The 18555-nt window shown below is 38.2% G+C and overlaps 1 protein-coding gene across 32 annotated transcripts in view; it reads right to left on the bottom strand.

The window, feature by feature from the left end:
* The window catches only part of LOC137049274 (adhesion G protein-coupled receptor L3-like), a 425717-nt gene that overhangs the window by 26097 nt on the left and 381065 nt on the right, over positions 1-18555 (bottom strand). For 15 of the 32 annotated variants that reach the window (XM_067427809.1, XM_067428692.1, XM_067428735.1 and 12 more), the window contains one exon: positions 1785-1811. The exons of the other annotated variants lie outside the window; for them this stretch is intronic. In XM_067427809.1, the coding sequence (XP_067283910.1) occupies positions 1785-1811 (27 nt within the window). The remainder of the gene's footprint in view (positions 1-1784; positions 1812-18555) is intronic. 32 annotated transcript variants of the gene reach the window in all.

Here is an 18555-nt window from a genome sequence, read left to right as displayed (position 1 = left end):
ACATTCATACTATGCAGAACATACTTTTTTAATGGTCACCAAGTAAGTTCCAAATTCAAATGTAGCATCCACTCAAGAGAGATTTCAAATGCACTGCTCATGTAGTAGCCATGCCCTTTTTCAGCCCCGCGCTCGTTGTGGTCTGTCTTCCGAGTTTGTATTTCCACAGCATAAAGATAATAGCTTATGGATCTATGAATAGCAAACAGCGGTGCCATAGAAATATACAGAACCAACGCAAAATGGAAGATCAAACACAAAAGGTGGCAGCACTCTTGTTTCTTTGGCGCATAAGGTCTGTGGCAAATAGCAGCAGCTGCAGTGACACGATGACTTTACCAATCAGCGATAGGCACATTTATTTAAAAGGCAGGACTAAGTGTTGCACTTTCTCTTATTTATAAGTAATACGAATGCAGCATCTTTGCATATCTGAAGTTTTTGGTGGTTTCCAGTTTTACTCCAATACTGTTCAAAAGTTTGGGGTCAATAAAATGTTTTTGAAATAAGTTAATACTTTAATTTAGCAAGGATGCATTAAATTAATAATAATAATAAAAATATATTTTTACTTATATGCAAGTTGTATTCATTAAAGAATTCTTAAAAATAAAAATAAAAACTATCACGTTTTCCATAAAAATATGAAGCAGCACAACTGTTTTCAACACTTATAATAATAAGAAAATCCGCATATTGGAATGATTTCTGAAGGATCATGTGACACTGAAGACTGGAGTAATGATGCTGGAAGTTCAGCTTTGCATCACAGGAACATTACATTTTTAAATATATTCACATAGAACATAGTTGTTTTAAATTGTAACAATATTCTAGAAAATTACTGTTTTATTGTTCTTTTATCAAATAAATGCAGCCTTGACTTTTCAAAAACAGTAATAAAAAAATCTTACAGACCCCAACATTTTTAACGGTATACGCTAAGGTGTTTAAAGAGACTTTTAGCATATCGTTATGATGTTCTTGTTTCTAGATAAGAAAGTAGTCAATATATTTTTAGCCATTTAACTGTCTAATCATAAGTCTGATTGCTTAGAAACCCCCTGCACACCTTTCCTTAACAAGACTCATGAATTGAGTTGTTCATTTAATAAAGACATCATAATGAGAAGCTGATATCTTTAAATGAATGTTAAAATGACCCTGTCCTGAATTCCAATGCCTCCGTTTGGAGTCTTAAACGGTTTGAGACGCACCTCAGGATGAGCTGCACAATACAGAGGGAAACTTTAAAGGCATAGTTCACCCAAAAATGAAAATTCTATTATCATTTACTCACCTTCAAGTTGTTCCAACCCTGTATGTTTCTTTCTTCTGCTGAACACAACAGAATATATTGTAAATAATGTTGGTAACCAACCAAACAGTTGATGGTACCCATTGACTTCAATAGTAGGACAAAATACTATAGATGTCAATGGCTACAGTCAACAGTCTGTTTACAAAAAATCTTCAAAATATCTGCAATTTTGTGCTTGGCAGAAGAAAGAAACTCATAGAGGTTTGGAACAGCATGAGGGTAAGTAAATGACAACATTTTCATTTTTTTGGGTGAAATATCCCTTTAAGGGCAATAAGAAAGTGACAAGCAGAAAATGAGAAGCACACCCACACAGGCTGTGTGAATGATTGACAGCACTTCATATTGTGCCCTGAACGAGAACGTAAAAACAGGAAGTGAGTGAAGAGGGTTTATTTTCTGTTATGAAGCCAAGCTGAGAGAGAAATATGAGCTGGAGGGAAGGAAAGAAGGATCTGCTTACTTAATCTCTGGATCATAATCCTCATAACTGAAGAATGAAGAGTGGAAAAAAGAAAAGCAACAGAAAATTAGAATAAATAAATTGACACTTGAGAGAAAAATAGAAGGAAAATGAACCAGATGAGCTTCAATGAGTCCGTATGTGTCATAAAATTCATCAGAACAGCAACTAGGGCTGAGTTATATGTAATCATTTCATTTATATTTCACTAAGATGTTCTAACATCTAATATAACAGTACCGTAAGAACCATCATAAAACATTCTACATATTTTTACTAACACAAATAAATATATGAAAGCAAAATATAGGGATTAAACAACGGATCTATGAAAACTTACCAACTTTAAACTGTCTTTACACTCTCATAATGGCAAGAACAGAAGGGTTGTGAAACTATGTGCTCTATGAGATGAAACTCTTTAAAGCCAAATAAAAAGGGCATTAAAATCATCGGGATATTCAAGATGTCGGCCAATTTAACATCACAAGCAAAATCATACATCAGAAATATTCCACATTAGGGATGCAATTTCTAATTGTTTCTAAGTGCATCTTATGTTCGGGAAGATGGTTGGCACGTTTCATTACTATAAATGCACATTAAAGCGACTCAAACTGTACATGCAGATGGTGTTCACGTGGAGCGGCATTAACTGTAAAATCGAGCCACTGTAACAGACACTGAAAAAACACACCGGAGGATAATGAGCGGCTTGCGTTTAAATAAACAGAGCCGCGCTTCACTCTGAAAAACACAACGGACATATTCATTTAATTAAATCGCAGCCATATCGTTATTTCAGCTGTATTACAATTATTCGTGCAGCCCTATTTTATTTATCACCCAGCTCTAACAGTGACATGAACATCATTTCGGCAAAAAAGCAGGACAAAACTAGCCTAGAAATCTAGACGCACCTGAGTGGCAGCCAATCTAATCTGACCGCGAGTGTCGTCTAGGAACTCTCAAAACACTTCTGAGCTGTAATTGCCAAACTCTTGCCGGGCCAATCAAATTGTGTATAGAGTCAATGGGCGGGGCCATAATGACGACAGCCGAGTTGCGTTTGCGTGCTTCTAGTAAACACAGAGGCTGGCGAACGGCGGTCTTTCGAATCAGCTTTGACCGCGACTCTGGAAGACTCGGAGTTAAGCTTTTCTCTGAGAAACGAACAAAGAACAGCACTGAAGTCATTCTTAAAAAGGGAAGATTTGTTTGGAGTTTTGCCGACCGGATACGGCGAATGTTTAATCTATCAACAAGCTCTGCTTCACCTTCGTTGCTCTGGTTGGTGCAGCGGGAGTTTGAAAGTAGAGTGCGGATCGGGCCGCATTTTTCTGTCCGAGCCCGACCCGCGTCCGACAGACCAGTAACCGAACCCGACCCGAGCCCGACAGGCATTAAAATATTTATGTCCGAGCCCGACCCGAGCCCGACAGTTAAAATCTATTTTTTTCCCCCTAATACTTATGACACCCACGTTTGTTTGTGTGGAAAGTCCGCTTTTATTAAGCAACTGTAAGGAAGGCATTCTGAAATGTTTAACGTTACAGACGAGCGCATCAGCACGCGCATAGGGCATCAAACCTCACACAGAGCCCAATCAAATAGCCAACTGAAATTAAATGAACAAAGGTCTGCTAAAAATGGCCCAAGCTAACAGAACAAAACATTAACGTAACACAATTGACATGCTTATTGAAATGAAAGTCATCTTACCAATTTTCTCAAACTGTATGGTTCCTAAACTGCAACATGGGATCTATTTACATAATCTATCCATCAAAGTTTAGGCTAATCGAGGTTTTATGCAGAAAAAGGATTGCATCAACTGTGGATGGCTTCAAGGCTGTCCTGCTGCCAGCAGCGCTGAAGTTGCGCTCACTGGAATGACGAGGATGCCGCGGGCAATATGCATGCACGTGTTGCGCGTTGTTGTCACGGCGACATAAACAAATTTCTGCATGCTGGAAGACGGATGTTAGGGTAATATTTTACATTTATTTTAGTCACAGAAACAAACCATTGCATCAAGTTTAACAGGCCCATTGGCTACTTGCATAATAAGCAGTTTTAAATTTAAAAGGTTCAATGCCTTATCGCGCTGACGTGACCGAGCCCGACCCGAACCCGAACGTCATTTCTAAATATCTGTCCGAACCCGGCCCGACCCGTCGGGTACCGTCGGAACCCGTCGGGCTCGGGTCGGGTATCCATCCTCTATTTGAAAGACAACCGTTTATCCCGCCCCTCAGATTGAGCCCTGTCTATGGTGAGTTTCCAGACCAAACATCTTGATGTTGGTCTGGCTTGTCAGGCTAGGACAAAACCAACCACAAGTCATAAACAAGATCAAACACTTGCGCACACACACACACACACGTTTGTTTTTGTGACATATGGGGACATTCCATAGGCCTAATGATTTTTATACTGTACAAACCATATTTTCTATCCCCCTACACTGCCCCTGCCCCTAAACCTACCCATCACAGGAAACATTCTGCATTTTTACTTTCTAAAAAAAAAAAATTCATCCTGTATGATTTATAGGCATTTTGAAAAGTGGGGACATGGCCAATGTCCTCATAAGTCACCCTTTCCTTATAATACCTGTGTTATACCCATGTGATTATACACATTTGTGTCCTCATATGTCACAAAAACATGCCCACTCACCCACACACACACACAGGCTGTTAGAGAGATGCACAGGTGTCGGGGGTAATTACCACACACACAGTGAGTTTGGGTATAATAACCAGGTGCACAGCAAGATAAATGATTGATGGAATTCAAGTGGAGACTATTAAACATCATTTTGCAGTGTCCATCTTAATGACAGGGACATTAATGGACATGATCGGCTCATAAACACTGATTTCAATAATACTTGATGCCTGTATATAACGAATGAAGTGTTCATTATGAAGTTTAATAATTAGTAAATATTGTTATTTTTAATTAAAACTGTAAACAAAATTACAATTTGAAGTTAACTGAAATAAAGCTGAAATAAAATAAATAACAGATAAAAAAGTAAAGGTCACACTTTACATTAGGGTCTTATGCATAAACAATACAACCTAGTAATACATTTGTTACAGTATTTATTATTTTGTTAATGTTAGTTAATAAAAAATAAAACAATGTTCAATGTAGGTTCATGTTAGTTCAGGTCCAATAAATAATATTACCAGATGCAACTTTTGATTTTAATCATGAATTAGATTAGTAAATGCTTTAGAAGTTAGCCTAGAAATCTAGACGCACCCTAGCGGCAGCAAATCTAATCTGCCGCGAGTGTCGTCTAGCAACCCTCAATACACCTTTGAGCGGTCAACGCCAAACTCTGGTCAGGCCAATCACATCGTGTATAGAGTCGGTGGGCGGGGCCATAATGATGTGCGTGCGCATGCTTCTAGTAAACACAGAAACTGGCGAACGGCGGTCTTTCGAATCAGATTTGACCACGACTCTGGAAGACTTGGAGTTTAGCTTTTCTCTGAGAAAAGAACAAAGAACAGCACTGAAGTCATTCTTAAGAAGGAAAGATGTGTCAACGAGCTCTGCTTCACCTTCGTTGCTCTGGTTGGTGCTGAGGGAGTTTGAAAGACAACAGTTTATCCCGCCCCTCGGATTGAGCCCTGTCTGTGGTGAGTTTCCAGACCAAACATCTTGATGTGGGTCTGGATTGTCAGGCTTTTTAGAAGTAATTGTCATTGTTTGTTCATGTTAACTAATGTAGTTAATTCATGTTTAACAAATACATTTTTTTTTAATTGAAAACTCTTACCAAATTAAACAAACAAATTTTTATTTTGGGGGTGAACTATCCCTTTAACAGACTATGGTTAAATATATTTCCAGCAAAGTAATTTTCTGCAAGAACATGTACTTGATTAAGGTAAATTATGCCACTTTTTACAAATATGATATAAAAATGAAGAAATTATTTTCCTTTATTTATTACACTGCAAAACCTTGTGGCAGAATGTATGCATACACATAAATTAAGGTTACTATTTAACTAACTCAGTCAATAATTGAGAGTGACTGGAAAACATGATTATGGCATTTCTCTGTGATATTTATGTGGAGATCCAAGAGCAAATTTCAAAATGTATTCTAAAGGGCACTGCCGAAACTCAGCATTTACAAAACGAGTAACTGACACAAGGAGGCAATATAGGATGTAGTTTTGTTTGCATCAACAATAACAATAAACAACTCTAATATATACACATTATTATATAGATGTATTTTTAGATACAAAAATTAAATTGCAGCAATGTGGTATTCGACACATCCAGTGTTCAGGCCAAACTGATGGTCAATTTACAATAGAATTCTCTGCAATCATTTTGGTTGCATTTAGATACGCATAGATATGCAAATAATGGAGGAATTGGTTGAATTTCCATTAATACTTTAAGAAAAAAAGTCATGAAGGTGAGTAATAGATTTGCGGCAAGTGCCAAACCAAATGCATATTAAAAACATTTAAATATCTCACATTCATGTGCTAGTCTCTCCACTAGCATTTAATCACCATTTCTCGCTCTTGTCTCGAGGGAATAATAACCCGTATTTCTTACACTCATATGAAAAGATCTCGTTTCCAGAAACCTCATCCTTATGCCTTTAGTACTTATATTTTTCCTGAAGCTACACTATGCAGATAACTCATTCACACCTTCGTTCACCCTCTCTAAAACACACTCGTGGTGAAAAACCCAGGGCGCATTTGAAGTTTAATTGAACCAGATAGCGGCGACTCGTTGCGTTAAAGACGTCCTGCTGGGAGTTTAACAAACACAAGGCTGCGATTGAACATCTCTACTCCCTCAGGTAGCCTGCTGCTGATCACCCGGGTTAAACATGAAAAATTAACGTGAATTATGATAAAGAGACTGCATTTAAACCGTTTAAGAGAATTAGCAGCAATTTGTCATATCGTCTCACTTTATCTCCAAGAGCGAATCTGCATCCCAATGGCAGCAGTAATTGAGTTAGTTGGAGGCAGAAAGTCATGACGGAAATGTGAATAATGTCCTCAAGGTGCTGAGTGATAACTTCACTGAAACGTGTCTGTCTGCACAGAACCTTCTAGAAACACTTTGAGTGGGTTTAATTGAGCCGCAGATTAATGAATAAAAGGAATCGCTCATGACACGAGGATCAAAGTCAGACCGCCCACCTCAATTCAGAGTCGTTCCTTTAGCACACATAAAATGAGGATTATGACATATTGGTCGACCAAACAATACTACTGCTGCTGCAAGACGACACTGGAAAAACTAGTCATCAAATTTTTTTTTTTGTCAGTTTATGTTTTGCTTTATATTTCTACAAAGGCTATGGGCCATATTTATCAAGAGCTTACCCTCTTTTGGCTTTAAAAAACTATTGTCAGGATTTACTAAAGACATGCATTGATAAATTAGCGCTGAAAAGCCGTGGACAGTCAATTTTGTGGCTGAACTCATTGCATTTGTAGAAGTTTGCTTTTCAGGCCATGTCCACACTAATACGTTTTCATTTGAAAACTTATATTTTTCTCTCCGTTTTGGCCTTCCGTCCACACTGAGACAGCGTTTTAAGTCAAAGAAAACATATTGTTTTGAAAACGCTCTCCAAAGCGGATAAACGTGAAAACAGCGTCTTCGCGTCGTAGTGTGGACTGTGAAAACGGAGGCTCAAAGAGTAAATAAACGAGTAGCGGAAATTATGCAAGTCGAAGCATCTTGGATTTGCTCATGCGCAGTACGGGGATGTAAGCGTTTTCAGACGTTTCAGTGTAGATGAAAATTTTTTGGAAAACGAGTGTGGACGCAGAGTGTTTTAGACGAAAACAATTTATCCGGATTAGTGTTTTCAGTTCTTTCCACAGATTCTCGGTTGGATTCAGGTCTGGACTTTGACTTGGCCATTCTAACACCTGGATATGTTTATTTTTGAACCATTCCATTGTAGATTTTGCTTTATGTTTATGATCATTGTCTTGTTGGAAGACAAATCTTCGTCCCAGTCTCAGGTCTTTTGCAGACTCCATCAGGTTTTCTTCCAGAATGGTCCTGTATTTGGCTCCATCCATCGTCCTATCAATTTTAACCATCTTCCCTGTCCCTGCTGAAGAAAAGCAGGCCCAAACCATGATGCTGCCACCACCATGTTTGACAGTGGGGATGGTGTGTTCAGGGTGATGAGCTGTGTTGCTTTTACGCCAAACATAACGTTTTGTATTGTTGCCAAAAAGTTCAATTTTGGTTTCATCTGACCAGAGCACCTTCTTCCACATGTTTGGTGTGTCTCCCAGGTGGCTTGTGGCAAACTTTAAATGACACTTTTTTTGGATATCTTTAAGAAATGGCTTTCTTCTAGCCACTCTTCCCTAAAGGCCAGATTTGTGCAGTATACGACTGCTTGTTGTCCTATGGACAGAGTCTCCCACCTCAGCTGATGATCTCTCCAGTTCATCCTGAGTGATCATGGGCCTCTTGGCTGCATCTCTGGTCAGTCTTCTCCTTGTATGAGCTGAAAGTTTAGAGGGACGGCCAGGTCTTGGTAGATTTGCAGTGGTCTGATACTCCTTCCATTTCAATATTATCGCTTACTCAGTGATCTTTGGGATGTGAAAAGCTTGGGAAATCTTTTTGTATCCAAATCCAGCTTTAAACTTCTCCACAACAGTATCTCGGACCTAAGTAAAGGGGCCGAATAATTTTGCACGCCCAATTTTTCAGTTTTTGATTTGTTAAAAAAGTTTGAAATATCCAATAAATTTCATTCCACTTCATGATTTTGTCCCACTTGTTGATTCTTCACAAAAAATTACAGTTTTATATCTTTATGTTTGAAGCCTGAAATGTGGCAAAAGGTTGCAAAGTTCAAGGGGGCCGAATACTTTCGCAAGGCACTGTAACTGCAAGTAATAACAGCTGTAAATAATTTCTGCAGTTACATCTATATCTACACTTTTGACCTACATTGTACCTAACAATTATTTTTTTTTTATGTAAGAACATGGTAGTTAAAGACACCTACAGTAGATCATCGATTAAGTAATCTGTAAAAGGAGAGAGATGAGCTTGGGCACACTATAAAAACACACACGCGCACACACACACACACGCACGCACACAAACACACACACACACACACACACACACACACACACACACACACACACACACACACACACACACACACACACACACACACACACACACACAGAAGGTCAAACACAGGAGGAAGTGAGCAGTTCAGATGACCAGAGGGACACATGACCGGTGGAGAAACAGGTTGATCTTACCAGTGCAACTCCACTATGACACAGCCGTCATACAAGCGATAGCTGGGTGAACATCAGCAGACATGCACACCACAAAAAACAAGAACAAATAAAAGAATGAGTAAAACAGAGAAACAAAATTAAAAGTAAATTAAAAAGAAGCAGCAAAAACCCACAACACAGCTGTTACACAACACTCAAACAAATTAGATCTTAAGAATTTTACAAATTTAGGATGAAATAATATTTTGACGAGCATTTTCTTTCCACATTTTCTTAAGATGCATTACGTTGAGGCTGGACATATTAAAATGATTTACCTTTTATAGCCAAGAGCTTATAGTTAGAAATTATACAAATATTTTGCAACACTATGCTGTTACTGTAATTTTTGGTCAATTTAATGCATTCTTGCTGAATCAAATTATTCATTTCTTTTTTAAACCCTTACTAGCCTAATAGTTCAGGTTTGTGATGAAGAAAATGTAGGGAAAAAGAAATTAAAATTGGCTATATAAAAAAATTGGCCGCACACTTGCTCTCCTTGTAATACCTGTGTCAAACTCATGTCATTATACACATTTGTGTCCAGATATTTCTCTCACACACACACACACACACACACACACACACACACACACACACACACACACACACACACACACACACACACACACACACACACACACACACACACACACACACACACACACACACACACACACACACACACACACACACACACACACACACACACACACACACATATTACTGGCTTATAAAATGAAATCACAACAATAATTTCATGCTAATACCCATTCTTTAGTCTTTATAGTTTTGGGTCAGTAAGAGTTTTAATGCTTTTGAAAAAAGCATTTTTGTATTCACCAAGGCTGCATTTATTTAATCCAATAGGGTGTCAAATTAATGTGGCAGCTGGTATTTTTAAATAATGGGGGTGAATGAAATGGACATTTTATTCGTCAAACATTTTAAAACAGCCCTGTGCATCGCCATCTATATTTTTCGTCCACTTTCCCGGATGAGACTGTAAATTATAAATGCAAATATGTCCTGTTTTGTTACTTTGGAGTGCAAAAGCAAGGTGAACGCACAAAACTGTTTTGTTGTGGACGGTGGTCTCATACACACAGGGGCGTAGCACCAAATTTTGGGCCCTGGGTACAAACCATCTTGCTGGGCCCCCGTACCATGTATGTGTATGTATAGAAAACTGACTTCTAAGGCCCCCCCCCTGCCTCGGGCCCTGGTTACTCAGTACCCTTTATCCCCCCAGTCCCACGCCCCTGCATACACATAAATGAAGGCATATATCTGGATTTGCTGTGTGACAGAACTGAGGCGTAGAGGTCGTGACCTCTGTGAACAGAGCAGGGTGGACATAGGTTGGTTCTCAGTTAATAACTCGACCTTCCAAATAGCCTTATAAATCACATCACACGCTTTTAAATCTTTTTTATGTCTTAGAGACGGCCGTTATAAATCAGACAATGGACAATAGCAGCAGCACTGATGTTCACACAAACCTAAACAAACCTAAATAGAGTGGATACCATGTGATGGATAGTTGACAAAAAATAATATTTAGTCTTTTGTGACAAACAAACCTGCATGACCTGCAAACAATGTGTGTCCAATCAGTGTCCAAAACTACCCTGGACTCCATTCATTTTTACTATATGGACAAAAAAAACATTTTCATCTCTAACAAAATAGACATTGCAACATGGTTCTTTTTTAGCAAGGATGCATTCAATAAAAGTGAAGTTAAATAAAAGTGCATTAAATTAAACAAAAGTTGTATTATTTCAAATGAATGCTTTCAAATCAGCATATTAGAATGACTTCTGAAGGATCATGCAACACTGAAGACTGGAAAAAATTACACTTTAAAATATATTCAAAAAGAATATTGTGTTGGTCCCCCTTTTGCTGTTCAAAACAGCCCTGACTCGTCAAGGCATGGACTCCACTAGACCTCAGAAGGTGTGCTGAGGTATCTGACACCAAGATGTTAGTAGCGGATCCTTTAAGTCATGTTTGTTTAGCTCATCCCACAGATGCTCGATTGGATTGAGATCTTGGGAACTTGGAGGCCAAGTCAACACCTCAAACTCATTGTTGAGCTCCTGAAAACATTCCTGAAGCATTTTTGGCAGGGTACATTATCCTGCTGAAAGAGGTTAGTCACCAGGGAATACCATTTCCATTAAAGTGTGTACATGGTCTGGAACAATGCTTAGGTAGCTGGTACGTGTCAAAGTAACATCCATATAGATGGCAGGACCCAAGGTTTCCCAGCAGAACATTGGCCAAAGCATCACACTGCTTCCGCTGGCTTGCCTTCTTCCCATAATGCATCCTGGTGCCATGTGTTCCCCAGGTAAGCGAGGCACACGCGGGCGGCCATCCACGTGATGTAAAAGAAAAGTTAATTTATCAGACCAGGCCACCTTCTTAATTTGCTCCATGGTCAAGTTCTAATGTTCATGTGACCAACTGTTGGGGCTTTCAGCGTTGGACAGGGGTCAGCATGGGCACCCTGATTGGCCTGCGGCTATGCAGCCCCATATGCAGCAAACTGCGATGCACTGTGTATTCTGACACCTTTCAATCAGAACCAGCATTGACTTCTTGACAAATTTAAGCTACAGTAGCTTGTCTGTTTGGAGACCAGCCTTCGTTCCCTGTCACTAGTTCACCACTGTTGTCCAGTCATCACGATTTGGCCTTTGTCAAACTCGATCAAATCCTTATGCTTGACCATTTTTCTGCTTCTAACACATCAGCTTTGAGGACAAAATGTTAACTTGCTGCCTAACACATCCCACCCACTAACAGGTGCCGTGATGAAGAGATAATCAGTGTTATTCATTACACACGGACAGCTTTGTGTATATATTACAGCAAAATGCATTGCTGTATTTTAAATACAACACATGCAGCCTTGGTAAGAGAGCCATTCTTCAAAAACCTAAGAAAGCTTACCGACCCCAAACATTTGAATTGTAGTGTATATTGTGACAACGTAACTGTGATATGAATTGCTCACACACCCACAAATAAACACACTCTTAGTTTTGTAAGCGTTTCTGTTTAGTCTCTTATTCGGGCTAGTAATCAAACATCACAGAGCAAACCAATACAGCCGAGTATGAAAACTACTAATAAGAGACTGTCATTATCTCATTATTAACATGAATAGAACATCTGATTACAAGATTATCCCATTTAATCTGAGACCCCATGGAGGGAGGAGATGTGTGGCTGTAATAAGACCCTCACTCATGAATTAATCAAACCCAGCACCGTGATTCAGTTTTATATGTTCCCCTTCAAAATGAATATGAGGCAGCATTTCTCACAAAATCTTCAGAATACAGCACACCAGCAGGGTTCTGGCAGTAAAAATCCCATTTGTTTCTTCCAGTGAATTTGATTGTCAGAAATAACGTATAAACCTCTCGAAAGAGAGATAAGATGAGGTCCTAAACTTGAGAACTACATAATCCTGAATTGACTATTCAAACCCTTGAGCAAACTAAATGTATAGTTTTTGGACACTTCTTTGCGCATTATTTGCAATTAACTTTAAATGTATTATAGGTGAAAGGTTCCGTGAAAGGTGTGTTCACGGAAACAGCGCTGTACAGAGAAGTAAATTGTGTGAAAAATACTGATTTTTTACACGCGAAACATGAACTCATGTTATATTGCACACTGTAAACATAATCAAAGCTTCAAAAACACACGAAAAACGGGACCTTTAAATTTATATTAAATGCAGTTAATTGAAATTAAGAGCCACTTTTGACCCACTTAAGTAGGACTTGTGTGCATTTTTATAAGTAATTTTTATAATCACTTCTTGAAATAAGGTTAAAGTTTACTGCTGAATGTACTGAACATTTTGGTAAACTAAAATAAACTTGAATATAATTTTATTGAAAAGTGTGTCATTTATTTATATTTGTAATCACACATTTGTAATGATGCTGCATTTTAGAAAACATCAAATACATCAACATACATCAACAAACTACAGTTTATAATAAAGTACTTTACACAGTACACATCAAAATAAGTGTACTTCTTAAAAAAAAAAAAAAAAAAAAAAAAAAAGATTATTAAAACAAGAATATAAAATGTAAAAGTAAAACTTTTTTGTGTACTAAAGTATGTTTAGAAACAGTCCGGAAAGTTAAGGTGTAAATTTTAAATTACCTTTTATTTCACTTATATATTATTTGCAAGTGCACTGTACATTCAAGTGCATATTCATTTAAGCACACTTTTATGGATTTACATATCTTGTAATAAATGTCTAATAGCTCTGCAAGAAAAAGTAGCAGAATCCTTAGCAGAATCTGTGAAAATGTAAACAATTTAAAGGGGTGATGAACTGAGAAATCAACTTTCCCTTGGGCTTTTGATAAATAAAAGGTCATGGTAATATAAGAATATTCTGTAAGTTTCAGAGCTGAAAACTTCCTTGTTAGTCAAGGAAAAGCTTTTATAGAAAGGCTCAGCAAACAGTCCTGTGCTTTATACTGACGTCAGTGCACGACGAAACACCGCCTCTACCGCGCGTCTTATCCAGTAGCCCCGCCCACCGACTCATTGAGGTGATGAGCTCTTGCTAGCAGCTGGTCAACAACAATAAATATGCAGAGGAAGATTAAGATATTGCTCTATTCCTGGTTGTGGAAGAACAGTCATAAGCTTCCTTCTGATCCTAATATTAGGAATGAGTGGTTGAACTTTATTTTATTTTTAATGAAGTTCCAGCTCACATGAGGAAGACTGTTCACTTCAGTTCACTGCGGGATCGTTTGTAAACAAATCTCCGCTCGATGCTGGATTTGGATCCGACAGGAGGAATGGTGCAACACACCATGTGAGTAAAACATGTTTTTTACATGTGATAGTATTGCATTGTTATAGATCGTTTTGCTTATGTGTACGTGTCTAACAGAAACATAACGTTTCTGACATCACGTGACCATGGTGTGGGACTTGTCAGCACCATTTTGGTTTAGATTTTTCTTCTTCATAAAATCCTCAACGTGAGAAGTTGTCTCTTGTAATTTACTGGAATTTCCACAACATAAACATTAACATTTAAGGCTGTATGCTGTTTAAAAGTAAAAATTGTTTATAAAAAGATCAAGTTAAAGCAACAATCTAGGCATAATTATTATTATTAGTAGAGACATATTATTATTACATAGAGACGTAGCTAAATCTACCGTACAACAGTAGCCTAAAATATTTCTAATTTCTTTAAGTTAAGCCGAACTTTTATTTTGACGGGTTGCCGTGAAGAACTTTGAGTGTCTGTGTTCATGATATGGCAGCTTTCTCAAATGAAACGGTAAAATCTCATGAAACGATGAAATGCGTTCGTGTCCTCAGTGACACGGCAGACTAAAATACTATTGAAATATTACTGAACTGCATGTTCTGCATCTCTGAATGATGGGCGCTGATCTTTTATTGTCTATGGCGCTGACACACACACATGCAAGCGCTTTTAGGGTAAAAAGACAGCAAGTGAGTATCATGCTTGTGTGTGTGTCTGTGTGTGTGTGTTTGAGCGCGTGCGTGCATCAGAGCCATAGACAAAGATCAGCGCCCGTCATTCAGAGACGCAGAACATGCAGGAGTTCAGTAATATTTAAATAGTATTTTGCAGTATATTCACATACACTAGTATATATTCGGCTACAGTCTGGAGCCCTGCGCTTAGATAAACACGGAAGCGACTGAACGCAGCTGTAGGTGTGGTCGAGAGAATCATTCCGGTTGCCGCTTCTCCCTCAATCTCTCCTCTCTCATGTGAACTGACAGGAGAGCTGAAGCTCATAAATATGCAAATCTTATCCAATCCTAACCGTGGGCGTTTACTTCCAAGTCTCCAGTGCGGCACGCCCATCAAATCCCAGCGTTTTGGAGAAAACGTTCATGTTTTTGAATGTAAAAACCACACGAACGTCATTAGTTGACCACAGACAACAGTATAAAAAAAGAATGGTCTGAATAAGAGATTTATTTTACACAAGACAAAAATAGCTGAATTTATACAAAAAAATACCATGTTCAATAGTTTATGATTCTTAATACTGTGTCAGTACATGGATGATCCACAGCAGTTTTTTTCTTTTTCTTTTTCTTGTGATGGTTGTTCTTGAGTCCCTTTTTTGTCCTGAGCAGTTTAACTGCCCAATGTTTATCGTGTTCTGTTCTAAAGCATCAGTTCATGTTTTAACCTTTTTTTAGCCAATAGTCATGTTTGAGACCCTTAATTGTCCTCAGTGTGAAAAGATGGATCTCAATATCATACAGTCACTGATGGAAAGGGTTCAAATTTGCAAAAGATGCTGGAAAACTAAAGAATGTTCTGGACCTGGAAGAACATTGGCCAGTTTAGCTGCTCAGGACAAACAAGAGACTCATGAACAACCATAAAAAAATAAAATAAAAAAATAAAAATAATAATAATAATAATAATTAAAAAATAAAATAAAAAGATTGTGGATCATCTGCAACACACAGCATTAAAAGTAAATGGTTCATAATCTTTTGAATGGGTTCATTTTTTAATATAAATCCTGCATTTTTTTTGTCTTGTAGACTATAAGTAAACATCTTATGCAAATATATATTATTCAGAACAAAAAACAAAAAAAACAAAAATGTATTTCGTATATGTTATATTGTTACAATTATTATATAGTTTACATACTTTTTCTTGCAAATGTATATTGTATTGTATACTTAAATGAGATAAATAGTTTTAAACTGTATTGCTATTCTTGCTTCGAAAGAATTTTTAAAGTGCCTACAGTACATCAAGTACACACCATTGTCTTTTTTTTTTCTTCAGTTTTCTTCGAATCAATGTTTGTATTACTGTGATTCATCTCTGAGCTGAATAGTTTGGTTCAAGGCTTTGAACTCTGTGCAGAATATGTTTCTGAAAAGTGCAGCGAAAATGAACGGGGAAAAATACTTCAAGAACGAATCCCAAGGCCACTGTAAAATTAATATGGAGGATCACTGTTGAGCTCTACACAATGCATAAGGACATGTGTCATAAGCCCTGTTCGCATGGGATTAGTATTACCTTGTGACCTCTAGTCATTTGTAATGATTGCGGAGCTTATCTGTGATCTTAATCCCGTGCGAATTGGAAAGTAAAAATTCCCCCGCAAATGACAGACCATATTTTGCCGAACACAAAGGATTTGGAGGGTCGTATATAATTTTTGCAAGGTTTTTGTCTCCTGTACGCATTTTTATCCGAATTTTTCGAAGAATAGAGGTTGCATTCATAACGCGCACCGTTATAAATGCCTGTGCGGCTGTGCACATTATACTTTTATTTTAGAATAAGTGAAAATTGCTTCAAAGGTGTGCTCACTATTATTCTAAATGAAAAAAAATAAAAAAATAAACTAAAACAGAACAGTAGCCTACAATGACAAATTCCCTTAAATGGGCGCTTTTACATTTAGCTTTGAAACCAAATCTTCCGCCGTCATATTGTCAGCTCCTCACTCTTGTGATAAATGAAATCAGATTCCTGCTCTGTGATCAGTCCTGTTTTTAATTGTAACTTCTGTGCTCTAACTGAACTAAATAACTTTTACTAGGCTACTATAAGAAAATCAAAATGACAGCGTGATGTAACCGGTGTAACACAGACTATCGCAACAAGCCTATATAGCAGCACACGGTAAGGAACCATTGTTTATCATATATCACAGCTATATCTGTAATGAAAAAACATGCACAAGTCTTGACATCATATCACATCAAATCTGGGAGATAAGTCAGTAAACACAAGTAAAATCAGTCTTTGCTTTTTCCTTTGTGAATGCACCACACACATACACAGTTTTTTTTTTTTTTTTTTTTTTTTTTGGGAAATGTGGGGACATTCCATTGTGTAATGGTTTTTATACTTTACAAACCGTATTCTATCATCTTACACTGCCCCTTCACCTAAACTTACTGCAGGAAACTTCTGCATTTTTACATTCTCAAAAAAACTAATTCTGTAAGATTTATAAGCATTATGAAAAATGGGGACATGGGTGATGTCCTCATATTCCACCCTCTCCTTGTAATACCTGAGTCAAACTCATGTCATTATACACATTTGTGTCCAGATATTTCTCACACACACACACACACACACACACACACACACACACACACACACACACACACACACACACACACACACACACACACACACACACACACACATGCAGTGACCCACTGTGAAATCTCGTCCCATCCGCAGTCATGATACTACAAGATCACTGACTCAAATGGTCTGATTAGTATGCATCTCACAGACAAAAGCACACACATGAACAACTGAACACACACACATCATTTCACTGTCCTGCCCACTATGCTGGATCTAAGGGGACAGCCATAAATTAGCATATTTATAGTCCTTTCAGCTCTCTGCTCTCCTGAGTGGCTGTGTGGCTCCGGTGATGAATATTCATGTGAGTGCGGAGGTTAATTTGGGCAGAATGTCTGCTGCTCTTTCCTGTGAAACAACACAGATCTTTCAGGTAACGACAACCTCCCCACAGAATACACAGACACGTGTGCGCTTTGGGATACCTGTTCCGAATTTACTTTCACCTCAACCTACGACAATAATATGATAAACAAGTCATACAAATGCCTCAGTAGCTGGTCAATGGGCCATTTCTGCTTCTGTCCGTAAACTTGAAGTGTGTCATGTCTGCACAGTTAGAAACAGAATGTTGAAATGGTTGTTTCCAAACAGGTTTCTCAAACACAACGCTCTTACCTTTCTGTCCGGTTTCCTGAAAACCGCTGTTTAGACAAAGAGTTAGTGCTGCAACATTTACAACCTTGCTTGAGACTAAAGTTGACATATAAGGCTGCACAAACAAACTCAGAAATATTTTGACTTTTGTTGAGATATTTTGACTTTTGGTTTGTGTCTCTCAAGTGATCTGAGCCCAATATAAATTAAAATAACATGGTCCTAAATGATAAATGTTCACCGAAACCCGTTTTGGAGGATCACGCGTAGCATAAACGGCAATGCCTAGACCCCACCCCTAAATGACCTCTAATGACTAACAAGCTATCCCCCTCCCATAGATTCCAATCACCACTGGCCCTGCCTCCCCAAACACTCCGCCCTCATAGACTCCATCCCTCAGAGTCCATCCTCAAGCTCTTATAATTTCACCTCTCTAAGACTCCACCCACAACATGCCCCACCATATAAAGGCTTCTCCTTTCAAAGAGCCCATCCCTCAGGCCCCACCCCTCACTTTTCAAAGACTCCACCCACCACAGGCCCTACCGTTTAAAGATTCCTCCCCAAAGATTCTACCCATCACAAGCTCTACCCCTCATTTAAATTCACCTCACAGACTCCACCAACCACCA

Source organism: Pseudorasbora parva, chromosome 1 (assembly GCF_024679245.1).
Source record: "Pseudorasbora parva isolate DD20220531a chromosome 1, ASM2467924v1, whole genome shotgun sequence".
In the NCBI taxonomy this organism is placed as follows: domain Eukaryota; kingdom Metazoa; phylum Chordata; class Actinopteri; order Cypriniformes; family Gobionidae; genus Pseudorasbora; species Pseudorasbora parva.
The sequence above is the reverse complement of the archived record's forward strand: the minus strand, read 5'-3'. Positions and strand labels throughout refer to the sequence as shown.